This window comes from Manacus candei, unplaced genomic scaffold (assembly GCF_025592945.1).
Source record: "Manacus candei isolate 608988 ecotype Guabito, Panama unplaced genomic scaffold, ASM2559294v1 h1tg000069l, whole genome shotgun sequence".
NCBI classification, from domain to species: Eukaryota; Metazoa; Chordata; class Aves; order Passeriformes; family Pipridae; genus Manacus; species Manacus candei.
In genome coordinates, this window is record NW_026138117.1 from 4,946,827 (window position 1) to 4,972,140 (window position 25,314).

At 43.0% G+C, this 25,314-nt stretch overlaps 1 protein-coding gene across 9 annotated transcripts in view; it reads left to right on the plus strand.

Annotated features, from left to right (window-relative positions):
* MAP4K4 (mitogen-activated protein kinase kinase kinase kinase 4) overlaps positions 1-25,314 on the plus strand; it is a 170,488-nt gene that overhangs the window by 83,421 nt on the left and 61,753 nt on the right. For all 9 annotated transcript variants that reach the window (XM_051806931.1, XM_051806932.1, XM_051806937.1 and 6 more), the window contains exons 4-5: positions 22,758-22,883; positions 23,677-23,787. In XM_051806931.1, the coding sequence (XP_051662891.1) occupies positions 22,758-22,883; positions 23,677-23,787 (237 nt within the window). The remainder of the gene's footprint in view (positions 1-22,757; positions 22,884-23,676; positions 23,788-25,314) is intronic.

Consider the following 25,314-nt stretch of genomic DNA (forward strand, 5'->3'; position numbering starts at 1 on the left):
ATTTGTGAAAGAAGCTGGATTGCTTTTAGTGCTTGCCTGTCTTGCTGTTTCTGTACATCCTCTGCAGAAAAATTAACAACCTCAGACCAAAACCTCCAGGCCTGCAGAGAAACATGGCACATCTCCATACCTAGAACAGGAAAGGTTACCTGAATTACTCATTGCCATCTTCCTGACTCTGCTGACTGCTTATTTCTGTTGCAATAGGCAAGTCCCTTTGATTCTCGTGAGTCTCTATCTTATAGCCTACATGGTGTTATAAACTGCAGTCTTGTGGATGAGCTGTCCATAGGACATCCACAAAGTAGTCTGCAGGAGAACCACAGATAGATAAAAATATGTGTATATTCCCACACAAACTGGCAGACAAAATGAGGGGAAAACAAAATAATAAACACCAAAAGTTTGCCCTATTATCTATGTTCTTTTATTCCCCATGAAGACTGAAAGACAATCCATGGATTTTGATCTGTTTAGAGGGAAAAAAAATAAAAAGCTGATGGCTCACTCTAGAAGATTGGGAAATGCATATACTTGTGGCCCTGTGCAACAGAACTGGGTCAAGCCAGTCTGGAGAAGCTGAATATGGGCCATCCTTTTAGTGCAGAGATATGAATGCACTGCTTTACCTGGCTTAGTGCAGCTGCCTGATAAAGAAAGTACTTATATTGGTCCATGGCTGTACTTACTGTGAAGTCAGCCAAAGCAAACCTGAAGTCAGTAGAGTTACTTAAAGCCTTTGCCATGTTACTTCTTCTTATGAGTCATTTCTTAATATGAATTGAGAAAATGGATAAGGGGTCTAAAAATCCTGATTGTTCCATGGGGAATACTGGCACCCTACTTGCTTGTCTCTCAAATGTGAGGTTGCTTACTACTACTCTGTACAACATTTTGTAGTCTTGGGTTAAACAGTTACCTGGCAAAACAAAGAATCATTCTGTGGGAAAGGAATAAATAGGAAAGGTATTTACGATGTGGATAGCTCTGCTGTCCAGTCTATCCTGAAGCTGATTAATCTCTGACCTCTTCTAGGGATTAGGTAAGAAATAAAAAAAAAAAAAAAAAGAAAAAGGCTACTGGGAGCTATCTGTTTCAGTTCAGAGGAAAACAGAGCTGGACAGAGCGGTCCCTTGAGCTGTAACATCTGGTTTGGGAGGAGGTCAAAAGAGCTACGATAGTCTTGCAGATGGTAGGGCAGCCTTTTTTGAGCTGCAGAGCAGTTGTATAATTGACAGTTTCCCTCCTTAACTGAGATCCCTCACCTGCCTTTGCTGCATACCATTGCCCAGCAGCTTAGCACAGTTCTTTCCCCTGCTTTACCACTGACTTGATGCTGTGAGGTTCAGCCCTGGGTGCTGTCAGGGCCTGCAGCGCTGGCTGACATCTGTGTGGGACCAGGCTCTCCTGCAGCTCTGTGCTGCCTGTTTTTCTGTGAGACCCCGGTTTGGGTCAGCTGGGGGTGGTCCTGTCTGTCTTCAGGGTGATGCGGTGCAAAGGGCCTTGCAGGGGGTGCCAGACACATCACAACACACCTGTCCTTGGGTGGCTGGGCAGTGCTTAGCTTGCCAGCTCATAGTCATAACAGAGTAGAACAACATTTAACTCTAAAGAGCCTTTTGTTCTTACAGTCATACAAGAAACAGTGACTTTATCTCCCAGCATGGCAAATACATTTAACACCTGGCTTGAGTCAGATCTGCAATTTTTGGACATGATCCAAGAAATTTTCTGCAGCAGTGCTGGCACCAGTTTGGATAAAGGGCAAACTTCCACTCTCCTCATCTGAGTACTTAGGTGGTTAGCAAGACTGCTGGGCTACAGAAGGTTATTTGGAAAAGGAAGGATGTCAAGTTTGATGGAGTTGCAAAGAGGAGGTTGAATAGGGAGCTTCACAGGCGGTTTGAGGTCAGGGCAGAAAGCTGTGGCTGTATCCAGAAGGTCGGGAAATTATACTGCTGGAAAGAGCTGGTGTCCAGCACTAAGGCTCTGCATTGCTGTGTCCCAGCGAAGAGCAACTTTGCACTGATACTGTGTGTGGGAAAAATGGACAAAGGGGAGAGTAAAAAATGGATGTAAAACATTCAGACATGCACGCTTGTTTCTCTGTCTGCTTTTTTCAACGTATATTTTCTCCTTATACAAGATTTCCACCTGAGTGGAAGACTGTTTGCATGCACAGCCTGTTGTCCTTGCAGGTATACTGCTCTATATATTCTAACGTGCTTGTTTTGAAACCTGGGCTGTTTCAAGGCTGGAGGAAACGGACGTTTTCCCTTTGCCGTGAAGATCCTTGAGGGCACCATTGGTACCTCACCAGCATGTATTATCTGTCAAAGGCAAAAGAACTTTGGCTGTGAAGGCTTCATGGTGCTCACTTAATAGAATTCCTCTTGCGTGGCTTTTCCACTGAGGCTAGGAGATGGCTTCATACTCAAGGTTGATTGTGGAACACTATATTGAGAAAGTGTAAAGAAAGCTGTATTGTCTCTGCCTTTTCCTCCTCTGTATGTTTATGTCATCTGATGTGGAAGGTGTTTGTCCTGTCTAGAAGAGAATGTTTTGCCGGTACTCTGTAAATTGTAATGTAGTTTAGATAACACAACCTGAATTTATGGCCACTTAAAGGGAACTTTGCTGTAGTTTGGAGCATAGAAGAATCTCCTAGTTTTAGGAAAACAGCTTTAAAATTTTGCCTACCTGGCTGTAAGAGAACCAGATAACACTCTGCTGTAGCACAACAGATGATGCTCGGGATATACTCCTCAGCTGTGGCACTGAGACCTGCTGCTGCTTGTCAGTATGTGAGAGCTCATGTTTAATAATGGGGCATAATGGAAACAGCTACAGCTGACTTCCATTGGCAGAAGGGCAGGATTGTATATTAAGATTTCTCTGCAAGTCTTGAACTCTTTGGACAAGTCTGGACTTTTTCTTTAAAAATTTCTTCCTTTGGTCTGATGGTGCAACTGCATGGACACACTCAGAAGGAAAGGATAAGTCATTTAGGTGAACTTATTGACATCTGTTACCACCCTTAGGCACTGTTTATCAGTCCAGGTGTTTATCAGGCCAATACTCATGCATTTAGCTCTAATCCTGTGCCTGTTTTTCTTCAATCCCTAGGCTTGGTTACCTGCAGTCATCTGAAGACCTGCTGTTAGCATTGACAGAGAAGTCGCTAATGACAATGTGATTTCATATGTATATGAATAACTGCTAGCATCTATATATGTCAGGGAAATCTGGACCCTAATGGTAACAGTGGTTAAAGGCTCAGTGTGGGTAGCATGCAGATGCTTTCACAGTTGTGATACTTTACCTACCAGTCATACCTGCACTGACATGCATCTGAGCAATAATAGCCTGTGCAAATTCTAGTGATGGAGCATTTCTTCTAAGCTGAGGGGAGCGTTTGTGCAGGTGGCCTTGATCTGTGCGATTTACCACTGCTTTCCATAGTGCTGAGCTCTGTTTGTCTGAGCTGTCTGAGGAGATTCGAGTTCTGATGGGAAACAGAAATGTTTTGTGTGCAGATAATAGCAAAAAGTATGGGGCTGCATTTTATATCATTTCTGTCAGACACGCAGCACAGCTCAATTTACCCCCAGTGAATCAGACATGTTGTCTGCTGAAAGACAACAAGGCAACCTTGTCAGTACAGTGTTAGAGCGTGTGTGCTCTTGCCAGTTTGGGCAAAGTAAAACCAACGAGAATTGTGACAGAGCATTGTGCCTTCATTTTAGCAAGTTTCCAGGCCGAATTTGGCTCTATGGCGTATTCCTCCTGCCTGCATAGGCAAGCAAAAGATCCCAGGTCCAATATGAACTGCTGTCTTTCAGAGGTGCACTTTAAAATCTGGCTTGGGCATTAGGATCAAAGTCAGGGGAATTAATTCTCTGTTTATGTTAAAGAGGATATATCTGCTTGAAATGTAATCTTTCTTGACTGTGTTTAACTGTAGTTTCATAAACCACACCTGCCAGTGGGCTCCTCCTGTTTTTGCTACAACATTCCATATTTTTATCTTGACTTCCTAAGGAAATGAGGCTTCTTGGTGATACTGATTATGTCCTGTCTTTTACCAAATAACTTTTGGCTCTGATGGTCAACTTCGGCCAAGTTTAATGAGGAGAAATTCTGAAGATACAAAGTCGTGACAAGTTATGTGAAAACTGGCAGGCTGCATGGAGAATGGGAGGCTGAAATTTATAGCCTCTGTTTTGAAAGTGGTAGACAGACCGTAGCCACCTTCCATTATCAGTCAGCTGACCACTGTTTTGCAGTAAATCAGGTGGAGAAAGTAGATTATTTCATTTTTATTTAAGAAAAAAGTTCTGATATTTCAAATCTCAAGTGTGTACTGCAGCTATAGGAATGTCTGCAGGGTAGCACATACAAACTACTTTCAAGCATTTTTAAAATCTCCCTCTGGTTCTTTCTTTGTGGTTGCACAAATCTGGTATTGTACATTTGAGATTACCCTGTGTGCTCTCTCTCCCCTTCTTTCTTAACATGCATATGTATATATAAACACAAACCAGCAATGTTACTTTCCAACATTTAATGAGTCAAAAATGTTTTCTCTAAGTCCCTCGACACTGCTCCTTTTGGGAGACACAGTTTGAATGATTGTGCATGGAGTTGTTGGCTGAAATAGTCTTCAAGCCCAGCTCCTAAATCTGGCAATTATGGTAGCAAGTGCTAATGCTCAAGCACCTGGGAATTCATTAAACTCTAAGCTGGTTTGTAACCACGAGAATTGTTGCCCTTGTGCCTAACAGGAAAGTGTTCCTCTCCCACTGTGTCCAATCTCTTAAATATGCAATGGGAAACACACAGCTGAGCTAGTGTTAAAAGAGCCCTGAAGATGCTGTGCAAACTAGTTCAGTTAATCAGTGTAGAAGATGCTGTTTGTCTCCAGAGCCTAGAAGTATCTCAAGTCCTTTCCAACAAGGGTCCTGTGTACATACGTCTAGATATAGAGTAGCCTTTCTGTCAGAGAACACTAAATAAAATGCAGAGAAACTAAACAGAAGTGCAAAAGTGTTGTCATTAAATTGCAAATATTGATGCTTCATAATAAGCACACAGTTTATTTTGTTCCCCTGTGCTTACCATCTCTCTTAGCATCTTTCTTAGAGCACTGGGAGTCTGACCACGGAGGCACCTTTTTGTTCCGATGTTTCCCTGTTTTGGGAGGGAAACATCATTTTGTCCCTGTTATTTTTTTTATTTTTTAATGTGAGGCTTTATTTCTTGAATGTTTTGTTCTGAAAGGTGTGCCTGTGAGAAGTGATCAGGTTATCAGCAGAAGCACTGCTGTTCCTGTATGGGTAGCAAACACATGGGTGTTGTGTTCTGCCTCACATCCACTAGGTAAAATGGTAGTTTCTTTACCCAGCACATCACTGGTGCAAAAGATGCGGTGAGAGTTCAACAACCTGCTCTCTTTTGTACCTCATTCTGTAGGATGATGCGTCTCTCTCTCTGCCTAGTGGAGTGGTCAGTTCCAGAAGTGAGCTCAGCTTTTTGTATGTTGTTTGGTATATGAGGTATTTCTGCAGTGTTTCGCTTCAGCAAGGATATTTTCCACTGTAGCACCTTCTTCCTGAACTGAGTTTTAGTGTTTCATTCTAGAGCTGGTAAGAACTAAGTGGAAATCCTGGTGGAAATACAGCAGCCCATGGACCTTCAGATAACTATTACCAGGCTGGCAAAGCACCTGGGCTCTGCCTGCAAGAGCAAAAAAGGAGAGCATCCATGATCCCTGAAAATTATTTTCTTATGTGGAATATTTCACCAAATGGAAATGTAGTTGAGCAGAGAGACCATAGTAGGCAGGGAGAGAGAACATTCCTGTGGCTGGCAGCTGGCTGTCTGACCCCCCCTGTGCTAACCTGTCCTCCTGGCCGGGGCTGCAGGCGGACACGCAGCCCTGAGTCACTGCTGTGGAAACAGTGATGCAAAGGCAGCATTTTTAAGGAGGGGTTTATTTGTCTCTTGAACATTTTACTCAGCAGCCTTTTCAGTAGCATTTATTGGTGTTGCCTCTCTGAGCCTGCGGGATAAAACTGTTTTTATAAATGAGTTTGTTGCTTTTCATTCTGAATTCTTCTTTTTGCTTCTGTTACTACACCCCTTTGCAACATTTTTTTTAAATGTAAAGCCTTGCATCAATTATAAAATGATAGTTGCACTGATTTATAGATCAGAGGGGGCTGCATGATCAAACAAGTCCCCACTCAATTTGAGTCCCTGAGGGATATGTCTGTTCCTATTTCAGAATTGCTGTTGCTCCCCAATTCTGATTAAAAAGTTTGGGAAATGTACCTAGCCTAGTCTTGATTTGCAACACCAATGGTTAGAGTTTGCACTGTTCATGTAAAAGTGGATGGATCAGCATGTAAATGCAAACTCATTCTCTGTGCCTACAAATGTAAACAAACTGCTTGTAGATACAGGAAAGGATTTCTCCCACTGGCAGGAAAGAAAGGAGGAATTAGTTGCATTTTCTATTTGTAAATGTTCAGATGGCATCCTGTTGTGATAGCAGTGCTTTCTCCTGACATAGGTGTCTATGGCTTTTCCCAATTTTCTAGTTACTTCCCCCTTGAGATAAGGTTTTACAATACAACAAAAACAATTCGATATGTTGCTAGTACTTCAGGGTCAGCCCTGTCTCTCTTCTCCTCCTTTTCAAGCTCCCTTTGTACCAGCATCTGTCTGGTCCCATCCTTCAGAGCTCCATTGACAAACAAGTTGGGGTTTTTTTTGGTGGCTTTTTCCCTTTTTCCCCCCCTTTTTTTTTAATACAGATTAACTTTCTACTGTTTTTGCCCTCCTAAAGCTGGCCAGGGTAGTGGGTGAGAGGGGCCAGGCAAGTCAGGGAGTGGGAAAGGTAGCATCTGGGAGCTGGCCTGCAGCAGCAGCTCTGCAAGGTTACAGTCATGAGGCTGCCTGAGGAACCCACGACCATCCCTTTGCAGTGTTAACCCAGAATGAAAGTCAGCTGCAACACCTTTCCAACATTCTGGCTTCATCTTTCTCAGCCACCTGTGGTGGCTGCTGAGGAACTGTTTGTTGTGCTCCACACCTACAGATTTAGGAATAAAGAATGGAGTGCAAAGGTCTTCTGCAGAGATTCCCCCACCCTCTGATTCCTTCCACTGTGCAACAGTTTTAGTTGCAACTATTTTTAGTCTGCTTGCTTGCCTCAGAAATTACTTCATTTTCTTCTTTGGACCATTTCCATAACATTTATTGTGATTCTGAATTCCAGTGTTCAGGATAATGTCAGAGCAAAGAATTACTGTGTGGCAAGCTCAGTTCCAGTACCAGAGCCAGAAAGCCTGTGCTGAGGATGTGTGATGCCAGCCACCTCCAATCTGGTGACCCATGGGAAACTGGCTTGTCTGAACCACATTTTGGACCATGCCCCATGTTTGCAGGCAAAGAACCTTGTTAACCCTGAGTTTAAGGGTGCTTTGGTTAGTGAATGGCAAAAGAAAACAACCCTTCAGTGGGCTAATCCAAGTGGCCAAAGTAGGTCTACCTCTGAAAGGCGTCTGTTTGCTTTAAATGAAGTTTGTAATCAAAAGCCCAGCCTGCCCTTGCTGTGTGTGCTCCCATTGCTAATTTACTGGATGTCACCCATTCTTCCTCCATATATTACATAGGCTTTAAATCAGCAGGTTTTTTGGCAATAAAGTGGTCTTAAGATATGTAAGGTGTTAGAGCAGAGTTTGTTGTGGGAAACAATGCTCATTTTAACATTGTTGCATATGATACATCTAATGATTTGCCACTTTGACATATAAAAATATCACAGAATCGTAGAATCAGCAAGGTTGGAAGAGATCTACAAGATCATCCAGTCCAACCCTTGAAACATGGCCATCTTGACCTGGTGTGGCTGATGAGCAGTGACCCCTTATGCAGGTGTTTGTCTGCATTTTTCCCTCCTGATTGCACACAAAGTGAATACTTCTGTAACTGCTCTGCTTTTGTTCATCACTAGAGGGCTTCAGAGGGAGAAACCTGCTTGCCTTCCACGTAATGTCAAGAGCCAGAAGTTTCTTCTGAAATCTGATACACAGCATTGTAACAGAGACAAACTTTGAGTTATACTAGTAGAAGCTTACTGGTGTTCAGCAGTTTTTTGACATCTTCCATTCGGAGAACTTCTTTCATCATTACTTTTTTTCCCTTTTAAACCTTCTCTTTGAATCATGTTTACAAGAAAAGTGGTAAAACAAGGCCTTACCTGGCCTTACAGGTGTGAGGTGAGTAGGGCTGGTGGACAGATAATGGTACATAAAGGGTTTTGCAGTGCCCTGCACTTCCCTGATGGTGAAGTGACTGGAACGTACGGGTGTGCGCGGGCATGGGTCTGTTCTCCAGGCCAGCACCTCAATGTTGGCACTGGGGAGAGGTGGCCAAAACTGGGTCATGACTCTTGCATGGCTGTACATGCTGTGGTTCCTGGGGGAAAGTCTCTGCTCACAAACCAAAGGCGGGAGGGAATAAGGAGTGTATTGTGTGAAAGACAACCCTAGCTGGATGTCTTGCTTTGAAGAGGTTTGCCAGTGAGTTGGAGAGCTGCCCTCAGCCAAGCCCGCTTTCAGTCATGAAGTTTTATAGGTCATGAAAAGCAGCAATGTCCGTTTTTTTCCCTCATGCCTTGCCTTTATATGCAGCAGCACACATGCACTGCCATCATCCCTTGTGCTTTGGATCAGTGGCTCAGCGTTAGCCCAGGAAGACTTGTGAGTGCCTCCAATTTCTCTCTGTGGTGTGGGAACACTGAAGCACATAATGGCTGCGATTCAAAGACAAATGCTAGCTCTTTGCTGCTGATCACTTTGGCAGAAACCCCCAGATGCTCAGAGACTACAGATGGAGCTGTTTTGGGGAAGAGTTTTTTTGTTTAAAAAAAAAAAAAAGAAAGCACATAGGCAATCTTAGAATTTCCTGTTCTTATTGTTAGTGATAGTAGTATTAGTATTATGTTTTTCTATCTTTATACTAGACTCCCTATTTTTCCTTTTCCTATTCTACACCCCCGACCTCTCACTTTTTAATTCATGCCAGCCAGAGTGCAGCTAAAAGCTTTTCCTAGTGGTGCATTATTTGTTAGTAAATCAGCAAAGACAAGCTTAACTAATTTAACCAGCAATTTCTGCGAGGCTTTTCTTTTTGAGTGGGCTTTGGGATTTCTCCATGTGCCTGTTGGAGGGACCAGTTTGCAGGAAACTGCAGGAGAGGAGCCTACAGCCATGACGGGCTTTGTTCGGATGCCTGTAGTCTGGCAGAAGCTGACCTCCTCAACACATGGTCTTTCACTTAGCTGCTTCTATCCGACTACTGGAGAGGTCCAATTTGCTGTGTGTGGGATTTCTGCTGCTTCCATGCTGCTTGGTAATGTTTCCAAACTGAACAGTGGATCCTTGCCTCGATGGTGGAGCTGGAGCTGGCAGGGTTGCTGCAGCCTGTCCCTTTGTGCATGACTTTATTGTCCCACAGCTCTTCTCTGAGCAAATCCGGTGCCTTGAACCATATCCTCCTGAATTTTGAATCTCTCTCCAAACAATCTAGGTTTCCTCCTTTGGATGTAACTGTGTGTTCCCCCTTCCCCCCCCACCCCTTTGGCTGGGCTAATTGCTCTTTGTCTGGTTTCAAATCAAGTGTGATTAAGGGAAGGTTTCTTCAAACTGCCACTTCATCGTGTTACCAGACTAGCATAGTAAAAAGTTGTAATATCTGTTGGGGTAAATACCATGAGCACAGAATTTCAGGCTCTTTCCTGCTCATGAGTCATCTTCCCCTGAGACCCTGTAGTGATAGCATTACTTTTATTTTAACAGAAAAAAGTCCCTGAGAAGATGACCAGTTATTTATCTGAACAAGAGAGGTGATGTTTTCTGTAGTTTTATTTTGTTTTTTTTTTTAACTGCCGAAATTTATATATATCCTTAAGGAAGGCACTGCTTGGGCAGGCTGGGGCATAGGAGATGTGCTAGCTATTGGAGGGCGGGGAAACCAAATCAATACTTTTTCTGAGGGAGATCAGATTATATTATGTATTGGAGGGTTTCAGTAAAACATGTTATGCCTGCTTTTATTTTACAGGCAAGTTGCTGAGTTTCACTTTTTAACAGGGACTTGTGCTGCAGGAGTGAACTGTGCCTGTCTGAACTGTCTGCCTGAGAAAAGAGCCCCCAGAGCAGCTCCCAGCAGGCTCACACCCCCACCCCCCTTTTCGTCACCTTTCTCTTTGAACGTGTATGGTGCCCAGAGAGTGGAATAAACAAAGAAGGAGTCCCTAGCCACAAGCCTGAAGGAGAGGTGTTTCCCCCCATCTCTGCCTCGGGGTGGGCTGCAGCCTGGGTGAGGTGGTGGATGTGCTTCTACCTCTTCCCTGACTGGTGCAGGGCTCTTTATTTCTGAGTGAAGTGGCCTGGCCTCTTGAGTTTCTCTTACAGACTTTGTGGTTGATATAGGCCCTGTCACAGGGGAGCTTTGGACTGAGTAAAGCTCATTTTCTTCTTATCAGCACCCAGGTGTCGGTGCCTGACTCCCTTGTTCCTGTTTGGACTGCTTTCTGCCTGCTCTGAGTACCCATCTGCAGTTTTAAGCAGCTATCTGACAATTTAGTATTTCAGCCTCTGCAGCCCCACAGGTCCCCTCTGCTGGTCTTGTGCAGTTGTGACAGACAAGGCAAGGCTGGCAGATAGGTCTGGCAGGAGGCCTTGCTTTGCAGCATGGGTGCAGGAAGGCAAAGAGCAGCTGAACCTCACTGGGAGCTGGTGTTGGGGTTAGGAAGTGGTCTTCTGTCCCAAAACTCCTACCAGTGCTCTCAGGGTTTCAGCTCAAGAGTGAGAGACTTGTGCTGGAATCTGGGCTGTTTGTTTTTATACTGGAGGGTGAGATTCCATAGCAGCTCTGATTTTTGAAGTGAAATACTTTTTAATAAATGGTTGCCTGTTCACAGCCCAGCAGCAACACCAAAAGTTTAATGTAGTATTAGGACCATTTTATATTTTCTCTGGTCCTATTTTCTTGGCTGTTAATCATGGTCTCTTTGTCACCTGCCCAGCTAAGGGTAAATGCAGCTGGGGTGTAATATTATTTGCAAGTATTTGTTGATTTTTATTTATCCTAAAGGAGGCAGGAGGGCTTTTCTTTCCAGACAGGTAAATAATTAGCCGGCTATCTGCAGCCTTCTTGCTCAGAGAGCAGGAGGGAAGGTAGAGAGGGGACCGTGACACCCCACGTAGTAGATGGACATGAGCATCTTGTGGCTCTGTTCATTGTTAATTCACTCCTGCAGCACTGCTCAGCTGTGAGGTTCCAGGCGTGCTTGGCAGCACCGACAACAAAAACATCTGGTTCAAGAATATAGCTCCCTTCTACTGGCAGCTGCATGAAAATGATTTTGTACATTGTGGCATAATGCCAAATGCACTTAACTTGTACGCTAAAGTGCGCAGCCTTTATAAAGCTTTGGCAGTGCAGGGCGATTTTAAATGCTGTGCATAAGTCAGCGTTAATCTACCAAAGAAAATCAAAACGTCAGCAACTGATTTTATAAAGAACTCGCTTATCACGTGTGCCCAGACGTGGCTATACCTCTGTACCTGTCTAACAGCTGTTCCTGTCTGAACAAAAAGGAAAACCCTTTTAGTCACAGCCCTGGTTGTCATGTGCCCTCCGTGAAGGTTTGGCACAAACATGAAGGGAAATTTGCCCCTCTGACATCCTTAAATTCCTCTGTCAGCAGCCACATTTTTCTGTAACTGATAGAGGCTGTCTGTCTCCCCTATTGTTTTAGAAAGGACCTGGTGTGTACTGAAGAAAATGTTAACTGTGAATCAAGTAGCTTGTGTGTCTGCTGGTAAATTGTAATTTGAGTGGTGGGACCTGATAATTACAGACATCATCATCTTGTCTGTCAGTTGTAAATCATTCTGTAGTGGATTTCCCTTTTTAAAGAGAGCTGTATTTCTGAGCATGAGTATATTTTAGAGGTAAAATATAATATCTGTATTCCTTCTTGCTTTGAAAACCCTTAGGGTTTATAAGCGTGGATCTCATCTGCACGTGAACAAGCAAGTTGGAGAGGTCTTTGATCCAGAAAAGCTCCTCTCAGTGTATATATTTCTAGTTATTTATTTTTTATTTCCACAGAGTAGCTGAGCTTGGTGTTGCCTTTTCACCCCCAAAACTGCTGTTAGGTTTTAGGTTTTGGAAATGCTGCAGAAGAGCAGGGAGGAAAAGAAACCCTGGGTCTCATCTGGCATCAATCATGGGCCTGAGTTTATACTTTGGAGAAGGAGTGAATTCCTCCCCAAGAGGTAGCAGGTGATTTGAGGACTTGGATAGGGTGTTTCAGTAGTTGTATGCAGGGCTGATGGTGTCACATATACTGACCTGATGTTAATTCTCTGCTCTGTCACTGCTTTGAGGAGCAATTCTCACCAAACCAGAGAAAGAAGGAAGAGAAGGGGGAGATGGTGGCAAAGGGAGGAGGAGCAAGCCTTTGCCCTCCTGTTGGCTTTTAAAGCAGTCTTTGCTTGCAATATTGGTGAAAGAAACCAAAGGTATTTTCTGGGGTATTTTTAAAATTGAAAACGGAATTTGACAAGCCTGTAGGGCTTGGTCCATTCTCCTCCCTTTTCCTCATCCCAGCCACCCACAGTCTGCACAGACAGTATTTATTCACCCTGTTTCTCAAACACAGGATAGTGGGCTGGTGTCGCAGCTTTCTTTGTGATCCTTTCTGTCCCTCATCAGGTGAGAGGAACAGGCGTTTTAACCTTCTGGGTCCTCCCTGTTTGCACCTGGCTTTTTGCATTTGCAGTACTTTCTCTGCATAAGGCAGGGGAGAAAGCTGCAGATTACTGACAGAGGCTGAGCAATGACTAATATTGGACCAGAGGTGCTGAAGTGTTTAACCTTTAGGCAAAGATTAACTGAAATCAAAACTTGTAAGGACTTGTGCACTCACACTGTGTCATTCAATCATGTTGGTAAGACACATGTACAGATCGGATGATTCCTTTTATTCCTGCGTAATTTACATATTTTGGCTGCTTCACAAAAGAAACCTTGTGTTGAATAAGTCAGATCATGATCTCACACAAGTCCTTGCTTACAGGAAGTTTTTTGGAAGCTGTAGCATAGCCCAAAATTTCGAGTTTTCCTTTTGTGGGTGTAAAACAAGAGCGTAGGTTACCAGCTGCACTAAAAATGGGCATTAAGCGTGCATATTGCTTCTTAAGCCCGTGTATTACCTTCGATGTTTGTGTATGTGATGGCTGTCTGTTTGATGTTGTTTCATCTGGCAGTTGTACCTCAGAGAGACATAGACTACTTTAGAAAAGAAGCATTAAATCTGTTTCTTCGTAGTAGTGGGCTAAGTGAAGTATGCCACTTTATAGAAGTGGATTGCGGGGTTGCAGAGAAAATGACGTGATTTTGTTTTCGAGGCTTTTCTTAGTACTCATTTTCTGACAAAATACAGGGCTTTGTTAGTGTTGCAGATGGAGTTTTAAATATTTGGAAGGAAAAATTACAGCACTCACAACATTTTAATAGGAAGAGTTTCCTTAATTAAAGCCTAGAGGACTTAGGGAATGTGGACAGCTGAGGGATTAGCAATATGCTACAAAGTTCCTCTTGCACATACCAGTAGATTTGGGTTCAGAAACCAAAGTCCATAATAAATTTGTAGTCTTCCAGCAGCTGTTTACTGGCTTTAACCGTTGATGCTGCTAGTAACCAAAGTCTGGATTCATTCTATTGAATTTTAGGCACACGGGGTTGTGCTGAAGGCTAGAATGTAGGTGACCTGGGCATCTACAATTTAGCATGGGGGGAAAGGTGCCTGTGAGGGGACAGGTCTGTCCACCTGAGGTGGTATTCATCCTATAGAGGGGTGAAAATCACTGGTGGGACTCTGTCTCCTAGAAGCGTGAGGTACCTGCTTTGAGGCTGCCAGCTACTCGCTGCTGGCAGTTGTGGTGGTGCTTGTTTGTGCTCCCCAGTTTTGGTTTGGATGTTTTTTTTGTTTTGTTTGTTTAGTTGGTTGGGGTTTTTTTAAATTTTATTTTTTAATGTGTGATTGATTTTGGAATACTGTTGCCAGGCTGCCCCCTCTGCTTTGCAAATCTATCTATTTGCTTTTGGCCTATATAATGTAAGGTACTGAGCTGTGCCAAGCCCTTCATCACTGTTAGGCAAAGAAATGGTGGCATGTGATGGAGTTACTGAGTTTCTCTTGTAAGCTGTTTCTCCAGACCCATCTCTTTTTGATAAAGGATCCTATGTGAAACAGCCTCAGGGAAAACCAGAATGGGATTACTTTTCCTTCCTCTCACTTGTTCTGTTCCTGTTTGGGTGTGCATCATGATAACTTTCGTGTTTGTTATCCCAAACTGTTGGGATATTTTATGTCTTTTAGCATTTGGGTTTCATTCCATGTATGAAATGAAAGAGGTGTTGTAAATAAATTCCTCTTCCCTTTTCGCCTACAGGGCTTGTTGGTCATTGTGGGTGTGGGCCTGTATACTGAATGAAACTGTCCTGTGAGGGAATTAGTGTGTTCATGTAATTGTAGGTTTTCATGATGTATGTAGTAGAAGGACATTAGCGTTATGTTAGAACTGCTATTTTTAAGGTATTTTACCTTCTCAGCTTACATTTCTGCTTGAGTGTCACAACCTCCCTACTCCTCACACACCAGTGCATAGGAAATCTGCTTTCAGTCATTTCAACCTTTTGTTTTCTCTCCTCTCTCAGATGTTTGCCTTCTCCCCTCCTCTGAGTTTAAAGCTTTGTCTCAAACCAGAACTTCAGTTTCTTGTTGAATCTCTCCAGCTGCATGAAGCCTGCAGGACTTGGGAGCCTTTTCCACCTCCCAGGTCCAAACCATGACCCAGCACTGTCTGGACTGGACACGAAGGGAGGAACCCATGTGTTGATCCCCTTTGGGAAGGAGATCTGCCTTCCAGGTGGGAGCAATGGAGCTTCATATTGCCCAGGGGAAAGCAGGGGCGAGGCAGTGGGCAAATGCCTCCCTTGTCTCTGTCACCCCCAGAGATGCTGCTTTCCTTGGCATCAAATGCACACTGAGATTGAAAGCAGAAAAGCTGTTCAACTTTTTGGCATTGTACATTAGTCTGTTTTCTCTCCAGCATCTACATCTCCTCATATTGTCTGAGCCTGGAACTTTGTGTAAAGGAGATTGCTATAATTTCTTTCCTTCACACAGAAGCTTACTTTTCATATCTGCTAGCAAGGGCTTGTTCTGATTACAAGAAATCTGAGACTGGATGTAGAATTGTATAGCAACAGGCATTTTTAGTGTGAATAATAGTGATGTAAGTAGGGTACTAAACATTCCCTTTTTTATGAGAGCTCCGAAGATGTCAGTATAAGGCTAGCTTGTTGCATAACCTGTAAATAATTTAGGCTTGATGAGGATGGACAGTTGAATTGTAACTAGGACAAACATGCAATCTGAGCAGGAAACTCTTTTAAGTAATCATATCTAGGATTGAGGGACTAGTGTTGGAAATGGTTGAAGGGATTTGCCCGTAGGAGGTTTCTCTCCTAGTTGTCTTTGGAAAAAGCCTGTGGCATCCTGGGGTTTTACCGAGGGAGGTCAGCGGTGGTGCAGTTTCTTTGCCTTCAGAGCAGCTCATTGAATGACCAGCAAAAGCACTGGAGGCACATCAGGCAAGAAAGAAAATATTGTCGGAGTGACTGGCAGAGGAGGTGGTTTGCAGGGAGACAATAGGCAAGTATTGTTTTCACGTGGTTTTTGGCTCCTTCCTGCCTGTACGTGATTCCATCTCCCATGCCTGCACAATGCTGCTACACAGGCTCCTTCAGGCAGTGCTGGGACCCTGCTGAAGAGCTCGCCCTCCCTCATGCCTTTGTCCAGTTAATTTAACTGTCGCTTTATGGCTGCAGCCTCAGCGATGGCACTGCTGTGAGCAACTTGGCTCGTTTTCTCCCTTGTTTCAAATGGTGCCTTTAGCATGCAGTAGAGAGGGTGTTGTGCCAAGGGGAGACAAAGGAGCTTCTGTTTTGTATGTGTTTGGAAGTGTGTTCCTCACCTGCTTGATGAAATGTTGCCACTGAAGGTAACCGAACGTGGTCATAAGGACAGCACTGTTCTACCAGCCAGTCTTCACGAAACTGAGGTTTTTTTGACCCTTGAAAAAGCTTCACAGCTGTCTTCTGCAATTACTCTGCCTGAGCAGTGTTGCCGGTTTGCTGTTTCTGGCAGCATGGCTCTGTGCTGGCAGCGTCAGCAGCTCGGAGGCTGGTGGGCAGCTCACAGTGACAGGGTGGGTAAAACCCGTGAAGGGCTTGCTCTGCTTGGGCTGCATTTGTGAACAAGGGGCAAAGTCTGAGAGGCACCCTCAATAGCATTTGGGGGGGGCGGGGCAATGCTCACCACCTGTGCCACTGCTTGCTGGGTGTCTAGTTTCCTTTTGTGTCACTGAGTGTGTGGCATGATAGACGCCTTTTCTTAAGAGTGAACAGTCTGAAGGCCTTTGAAAAAGTCTGTGTTAGGGAAGGACTTGAATGACAGTGCAGAGAAATTAATGTGCTGATGCCAAGGTGGGGAGAGTCTGTGAAAAAGAGACCTTGCATGTGAAGTGAAACAGGCACAGAGAGTGCTGGGAGTGAGAAGGTAACAGAGGAGAGAGACAGAAGGGAAATAAACTTGCATGAGGTCTTTAGCTTGAGGGTGACAATGCTCAAAGTCTTGTAAAAGACTCTCAAGAAATGGGATGTAATAAGAAAGTTGGACGCTCTTGTATGTTAAGATTTAGGAGGAACTGTATATGGACTTGATAACTGTTTACTGCAGCTCTCGATTAAAGTCTTTTCTTTAGACTTTCCCTCCCAAGAAAACTGTGTTTGATTTTCCTCTTAAAAACTATTTTATGTCATATTCCCAATTCCAACACTCCATTGTGATGTTGGAGAGGATCACGTTTTTCCACATTGCACTCTCCACACTGCAAGCTGCTCTGCTTTATACAAACTTCCTACCTTGGCAGTCACTGGCAGGGACTTACCCGGCACTTGAAGTATCATTGCTCTTGTGGTTTGGTTCCTCCCAAAATTACAATCTCCTTCCTTGCGTGGAGGCAGCACCACAGCTCCCAGTTCAAGTACCGTGCTATGTGCAATATTGGCCCAACTTTCCTTGCCAAAACATCTCCCTCGTGTGTGAGAACTTTATTAACAACTCTATATATTACGGATTCCAGCAGCAGAAAAGGTCACTTCTTGTGCTAGGCACTATTCAGACTTTCCCTGTCCTGGACAGATTGTGCTCTGAATGGATGCCGGCCAGGTCTGGTGTGCGAGGAGTAGGGGGGTTGTGACACTCAAGCAGAAAGGTGGTTTGCGAAAGTTAGTTGTGATTTATTGAGGAAGACTTTTCTTTGTGGTTTTGGTGTCTTTTAGGAGTTTTTGGGTTTTTTTGTTTGTTTTTTTTTTATATGGGTAGAGGGCAGAAATGAAAAGTGAGAAGAAGCTGAAAAGAAAATAAACTGGGTTTCTTGTGAGTTTCTCCTGTTTTTCTTTAACTTTTGTGTCAGAGGCACATAGTGAAAGAAGGGGCAAATCGTCATCATTTTGGTGCCTCTGAAGGCAAACTGGTCTCCTCTCCACCACTCTGGGGGTCTGTGGATTAGAAGTCCCTTTTCCCTCCCAGCCCTGGGCTGGGTTGTTTGGGCTGAGGCTGCTGTCTGCCACTCTGCACAGATCCCAACTCTCCTGTAATCTAAAGATTCCCAAATTCCACAAGTTACCACTGGAGCTCATGATCCTCCACAGCTCAGCTTACTCTGAAACTGCAGGCAGAGCATTGCCAGCTGCCATTTTCCAGGGAGGGCAGCTTCCTGGGTGTAGGCAGGCAGAGCTTTGTGAACAGCATTGGGAAAGCAAACGAAAACACCTTTGCTAGTGTGTTTGGCTTTCCACTGTTTGGTCATGATATTCATTCTTAAAACCCTTGGTTGTGGCTTAAAATGACTGGGTGCCATTTGTACGGGGAGAGCTGAGATTTGTCACTGTCTCATTTCTTAAATCAAAAAGCAAAGTTACTGAAGGGACCAATTTGTATTCCACTTCATACTGATTTAGAGCAGCATATAAGTCATCTGGTGGGGTAGGTATACTTGCTCTTGCCTTTATCACAGAACATTGTCTTGCTTTATCCTTGCTGGACTGTGTTTTCTCATTTGCATTTATCCTCATCATATTACTAGGGTAAATAAAATCTTCTGAAATTTTCCTGAGTTTCTTTTCCTTGAGCAGTGCCAATCCCTTAAGAGGGCAGAATCAACAACTGGCAAAGAGCAGTGGTCAGACAGGTCTTCCACCTGGGGGAGTTTGAATGGAAAGTCACCACTTACATGCCCTAGGACATGTCTTTTCTCTATGCTTAGGTGGCTTGTATTTTTTTTAATTTTAAAATTCAGCTCCTGAAATAATTTCATTGTGCTATGGAGTTTATACTTCCCCCTTCCTTCCTGAAATGTGTTTCTCAGAGACAGATTCTTGTAGGGGTCTCATAGCAGTTTTAATGCTGGAACATGTCAGAACTGTTGTGCTTAGTCTCCTGAGGCATTGAGGCAAATGATGTTTAGAGAAGTATATAGAAACACGTCAGACATGACGTGATTTTTCTTTTCCTTTGGTTATGTCCTCCCTGCTTCTGATACTTCTAGAGCTTAATTCTCTTCTTTTCCATCCCTACACAATGAAGTGTAGAAAATGTCCAGCGAAGTGTTTCTGCGTTCCTCATCTTCTAAAAATTTGTGTAAATAAACAGAATTTTCTTCCAATAATGATGTGGAGGGTGGGGTGTTACCTTTGGAAAACATGATGAAATGGAATAATCGAGTTGTCCAGGTTAATCTTCCATATATGGATCTATTCTAGTAGCTTTTATTTGACTGGGAGTTACTTCCATGGCAACCATGGTCAGATACTTAAAAATTAGCTACTTAAATCATCACAATTTTGTAAATGTTGATGTAATGAAAATAAGAAGTCATTGATTTGCCATCTACATGCAGAAAAACCTGTACTGATATTTAGCATGCAATGATGAATGGAAGGATAAGTGGTGTTGAGATTTTGTGCTATGACCGTAAGCGAGCTGATCAGGTGCCGCTGGGTGGCATGCTGAGAGGTAACATGACTGATTTTATTTTTACTGTGCTAGTTCAAATGATCAGAAATATCTTAGTGTACATAGGTGGATTTCTATGCCGGCATCGTATGTGGGTTTTAATCTTACAGGCAAAATTATTTTGATCAAAGAGCGTTGCAGTTAGAAATCCCTAGGAATGCTGACATGTCCATTTAATCTCTGAAGGGAAACACATGGAAAGGGAGAGGAAAGCTGCTCCAAGCTTGATCCAACCACGTGAGTCTTGTGAAAGTATAGCTTGCTGAAAAAATTACTGGTAGTCAGACGTGCTGTCACAAACAGCCAGCAAACGTAGAAGTATAAAACACACCAGCCCAATCACAGGGGAGACAAAGAAGGTTTCAATTGGGAGTTTGTATCCACAGATAATGGCTTAAAGTGGTAATTAATGCCAGCTGCATAAAATCACTAGGAAGGACTCACCAGCTGCCTCTCTTCTCCAAGAAAAAAGGATGTACTTTTGTATTACTTCATGAGAATGACAGTCTCTTGCCTCAACCAATTTTAATTTTCTCCTTTTGTGATACCAGTGCCTCTGTAAATGAAGGGACTGTTAGTGGTGCAGTGCATGTGTTGTTGGGAGGAGGTGAGGGACTTTCACTTTCTGAGACTGGCTCACATGTCCAGATCCCAGGACGGCTGCCAAAACACCTCGCTCTGTGCAGGAGGATCCCTTCTGCAGGCTGCAGCATACCCTCCTTGAGGCATGTGTGTCCATAAGGAGACCTGTGTGGAAATGGTCTTATCCAGTGAGATTTTTGGGTGGGATTCATGTCATCCTGGTGCAAGACATCTGCAAGAGTGGTGTCTGCATCTTTGCTAATGACCTCACCCTCCTTTTGTAGTTAGCGGGGAGAAGTAAACACCAGTAGGGCGCACATTGTTTGGCCTCTTTCAGATGTCCACATGGGAATGAAATGAGCTGCACCCTGGAAAACCCCCCCACTCCTGAATCTGGAACAGAACACCTTTGGTCTGGCCAACCTTTTTTTTTTTGTAAAATTTCGGTTTTTTTTTTTAAATATTCCACCAGTTGCTTTACTGCAGTTGTGCTGCAGCGTTCTCTGTGCTGATTAATCCTCATGATAGTTCCTGTCACCACAAAGTCTTCAGGACTCATTGCCAGGGAGTTATCGATCCGCACTAAGTAAGTGGAGTCCTCCAGAGTCTGGCAAGAATTACCAAATCCATTTATTTTTGTAGACTAGATTTTGGACTGGATTGATCTGTAGGTGAGATGCTATTTGTGTTGTGGACAGATGCTCCAAGGTGGCTGAAATAGAAGTGTAGGGCCATTATTAGCCTTAGTTAAGGTTGATGCTGGAGGTTGCTGGAGGCCATTGAGCAGGTGCTGTGACATAGCCTTAGTGAAAAGCTGAAAGAGCAATAACTGCCTGCAGTCTGCTGGGTCTGTGTGTGCCTTTTTTGTTGTTTGTTCCTCAGTGTTTTTGGTGGGGTTGTTTGTTTGGTTGGTTGGTTTGTTGGGTATTTTGGTGGGATTTTGATTATTTTACTTTTCAGAAATAGATCCTAAGTATTATCATTTTGGCTGTTGTTACAATAGATAAACATGGACAACCTTTAGGACATCCTGCCCATTGTATTGTAAAAGCTATTGCGTTCTTGTGCTGAGGGTAGGAAATAATTTTTATCTAAAAAGTCCATTCAAAATAGCAGATTAATCCAATTATACATATTAACCTATCAGCAATTAAGTCCCAAACCATTAAGTTTAACAAAGCTATCACAGTTTTTTCCCTAAATACACAATTCAGAGGTTCAGCATAGTAGTTCCTAGTATAGTAAGCATGTATTCTTCTTCTCTTTTTTTTTTTCTTTTTGCATATGGTCTAAATAAATAAAAAATTATGCAACAGCAAGGACAACAGAAGCAGCTAAGGAAGCACCAAGTTAGCTTTTGGCTCAAAAAGCTTTTCTGACAACGCTTTCTCCCAGGGCTGCTGATCGCTGGGAACTTTGATTTACAAGATTCTTTTACTATTTTGTTCAGTGTTCCAGAAATACACAGTATTTTTACTTCAAAGATGCATCATGAGAAGATATAAGAATAGTTTATCCCTGGTGCATTTTGGGAATTCTGTCATAATAGTTTACGACTAAGCGTTGCATCCTACTATCAGAATATTTGAAATAATTGCTTGCTTTGTAGCATAGAGTAGCTTCTTTTACTCAAGCTGTGTGTACTAGTGTGTGTAAAGAGTTAACATGTAGTTAGTATTAACATCTGTATATGTCATGAATAGGATATTTGATTGCTAGCATGGTACAAATTGCAAGGAAGTTTAAGGCTTAAAATTTTATCATGCAATCAGCTTTGGCATCACAGGATAATCAAAATATGTGCTACCATTCCCATCAGCCAGCAGCCCTAGGGAACAGAAGTTTTGGGTTGTTCCTGGAATTAATTTAGGGTAGACATCTTCTGCCTGGGTATCTAAGGATAGAAAAATGTGGAGAAAATAAAGATTGTGCCTAAAGGGGTATCCATCTGCCTTTTCATTTGTTGCCTCGATAGGTGCTTGAAGAAGACTCCTACTGTCTTTGGTATGGGAAGGGAGAGCTGGGGGTGGGATGGCATCTGCTCCTTCTTCTGTATCTGCTGGCTGCCTGCTCAGACACCACCTCAAAGCATGTGGATCCTTCCATGCAACATGTCCTACTGTCACTTCAGAAACAAATTGTGGGTGTTTTTAAGGAGGAGTTTCATAGTGTTACCTGTTCTATCTCTTTAAAGGGGTGACGTCCCTTCACCTGAGCTGCTCTCTTTTTGGCATCTGGCTGAAGCAGGGGGAGCTGTGGGAAATCCTTCCTCTGCCTTTGTGTCCCAGCATCCTGTTTACTGGCCGGGCTCCTGGCCTGTTCTTTCTGATGCACTTGCTCTTCCTCCACAGAGACAGATGGAGGAGGAGGAAACTTGTGCACGAGGCCAATGCTTTGTCCTTGCAGTGAGGGGAATTCCTGATCTCCACCTCTGCTTTCCTGTGCCAGTCCCGTGCTGGCACTGAAATGGGAACCTACTTCAGCAGCTGGCTGCATGGAGCTGCTGTCTGGCAGTTAAATAGAACTGGTTGCAATTTTCAAAATTAAAGGAGAAAAAATGAGGAAGATGTAAATAATACTCCTCTACCATAAATCCACAGATTTTTCCGGGTTTCTAGTTCTCTGGGTTACATACAATAAAAACCTGCTAGCTATGTATTTGCTTATGGTATTATAAGCACAGGGTTTTTGGAATAGATTATGTCCTGCTCCATCATTGGGTCAAGTCCAGTGCATCCTTCGTTTGCTTTTTTGCACTGCTGAAAACATGGGAAAGTAAAGACCTATTTTAGACCATCTCAATAAACAGTTTTAGGATGGGTTTCCTGAGCATGATGCTGGTAAAAATCGAACTTAAAAAAACCTACTTGTGTGAAAGTGAAGGATAAATAAATAATACATGTGGTATATTAAACATATGGGGGTTTGTTTTATTTTTTTTCCAAAGGATGAAGAAGAAGAAATCAAACTGGAGATTAATATGCTAAAGAAATATTCTCATCATAGAAATATTGCAACTTATTATGGTGCTTTCATTAAGAAAAGTCCTCCAGGACATGATGACCAACTGTGGGTAAGCAGATATTTTTCAAACATGTTCATAAGTCTTTCCCTATTGGATGTAATTTGAGGATGACAGGAATACCATGTTATGGAAAGACAAACTAATAGAATTTGGTGCTTGCCTGAACAGATAGATAAGTGAATCACATAGACTAATCACACATTCTTAAGAGGATGGCTGAACCAAAGCGTGCTATAAGCAGTGGATTTGTTCTTAAAGTAACTTTTTTTCCCCACTTCCCCGATGGATAGTAGCATGTTTCTTGGGCACAAGACAGCTGAGCTGAGCAGTAAGAATATGTGACTGTAAAAAGAAAGCTCCACTTGAGAATTGTACCTATTACATTTCCCATCCCACCTCATCTACACCCTCTAGAGGACTGAAGTTTGGGTTTGAAATGGCAGGATATAGTCATCAGTGCAAGTTCTTCCATAAATAAATGAGAGTTAAAGGATAAGATGTGTTGCAATGGTGTGATCAGTTTGATTCCTTCAGTATTGGATGTGCTCTTACTGCTAATGCATTTTGAGTAGCTGAGCAAATCCAGATTCCCAGCATTAAATTACAGTGATTAAATCAGCCCTTGCAAATGCGGTAACTGATATGAGACATATTCCATATATGTCTGACACACATTGAAGACATTTGCTTGAATCCATTTTCCAGGCAGATATGTAAAATAAATTCTATTCTCTGCTTCACAAGGGTTTCCCAAATCAATGCTGCAACCTGATTGTTTGGCTTTGCTAAACAGCTGAGAACTGTGTTTAATGTTGGTTGTACACTGATATTTGTTTTTCAGCTTGTTATGGAGTTTTGTGGAGCAGGGTCTATCACAGACCTTGTGAAGAACACGAAAGGGAATACTCTGAAAGAAGACTGGATAGCATATATCTCCAGAGAGATTCTCCGGGTAAGGAAAATAATCTGTTCTGCACAGAAACAGTCTTAAAAGACATAGCCTAGCTTGAGGTTCTGCAAGAAGCTGTTTCTGATCAATCCCATTAGCCATTTCATCACTTGAAGAGCGTATAGAAGCAGATAGATGTCTGCTCCACATCATTTAACTGGGTGTGAGTTGTACTGTATATTGTAACAGCAACCTTGCAGAAAATAGCAATTTTTAGTCATGAGAAGCCAGCAGAAGAGCCAGTGACCTTACCTGTTGTAGAAGCTGTGAAACAGTGTCCACAAGACCTGAGGCTGAAACGGTGTTGTAGCACAGTAGGGTATGAAATGGACTTTTCTGAATGTGCCTGCAACTGTCTTTCTCTGCTCCTAATCAAACCTATGGAGGAAGGGAGTTGTTGGCTCAGGCCAGCAGTCAGGACTTCTGTGCTGTGATGTGCTCTCATATTGTATATTCCTGCAGTCTGTCTAGAGCAAGCAGCTATATCATGTGTGGCTGGGCCGTGCTAGCAGATGGCGCTGCAAAAGTTTTTCGGGAATAGGGCTGCAACTTACCATTTTTTTCAAAAATTGAAACTTTAACTAGTTACTCTTAATATTTAATTTTCAGTTGGTACAGTTTAAGTGGCATTTGTTTGCTGCACTAAGTGAATCTGATATGGTTTTCTCGTGCTTTTTTGTAAAACAAATTGCCTCCTACCCATACCACTACACAGCACGTTCAATTGCCTAATCGTAAATGAAGTTCTGAAGGGCTTTATGTTAAAGGAAACCAACACTGGCTCTTGCATAAATCAATGCTGCTGTTGTCTGTGTTATATGTTTGCTTTGCCTCGGCAATTTTTAAGATGAGGATGAAGGGAGACATATGATTCGGGTCTCTTGCTCTAATTCCAAACGCTAGAAGAGAGTCCAGCTGCTGGCGTTTGGGCTGGCACATTTTAAGTTGTCTACAAGGGAGAAGTTGTATTTCAAATCAAATGGATAGCACGCTTTAATATGAAGAAAGCTAACTTCTGCAGGACTGATCGTATGCTTGATTTGAGAGCTCTGTGGCCTTGGAGGTATTCCATGCTATATTGGATTCATTCTAGGTTCTCCTTAGGTAAAGCAGTCAAACGCTTGCTGAGAAGAGGAAAAAAATTTATTTACCTCAGAAAAGAGTTAGGGAAAGCTATTTTCTCATTCCAGGGAAAGATGTGCAGAAGGAGCCTTAATTACTGGCCAGCAGGAACTGGAATATCTGGAAAAAAAGGAACGCTAAACTCACATTGCTATGAGACATTGCAAAACTTGATTTGACACAAGAGTTTGTCAGAGATGGAGTAGGTTGTGTAACACAAAGTTAAAATGAGCTAAAGGGCTGAAGATTGGTTTAGGTGGAGACACAGGTGTGAAGATCAACCCAGTGGATCCTCGTGGGGTTGGAGGAGTCTGAGGACTACAGGAAAATGATATGCCCCTCTGTCTCCTCCCAGCCCTTTGCAAACCCAAATGTGTTTTTTCAGTAAGGTTGGATGGTACTCTGGAG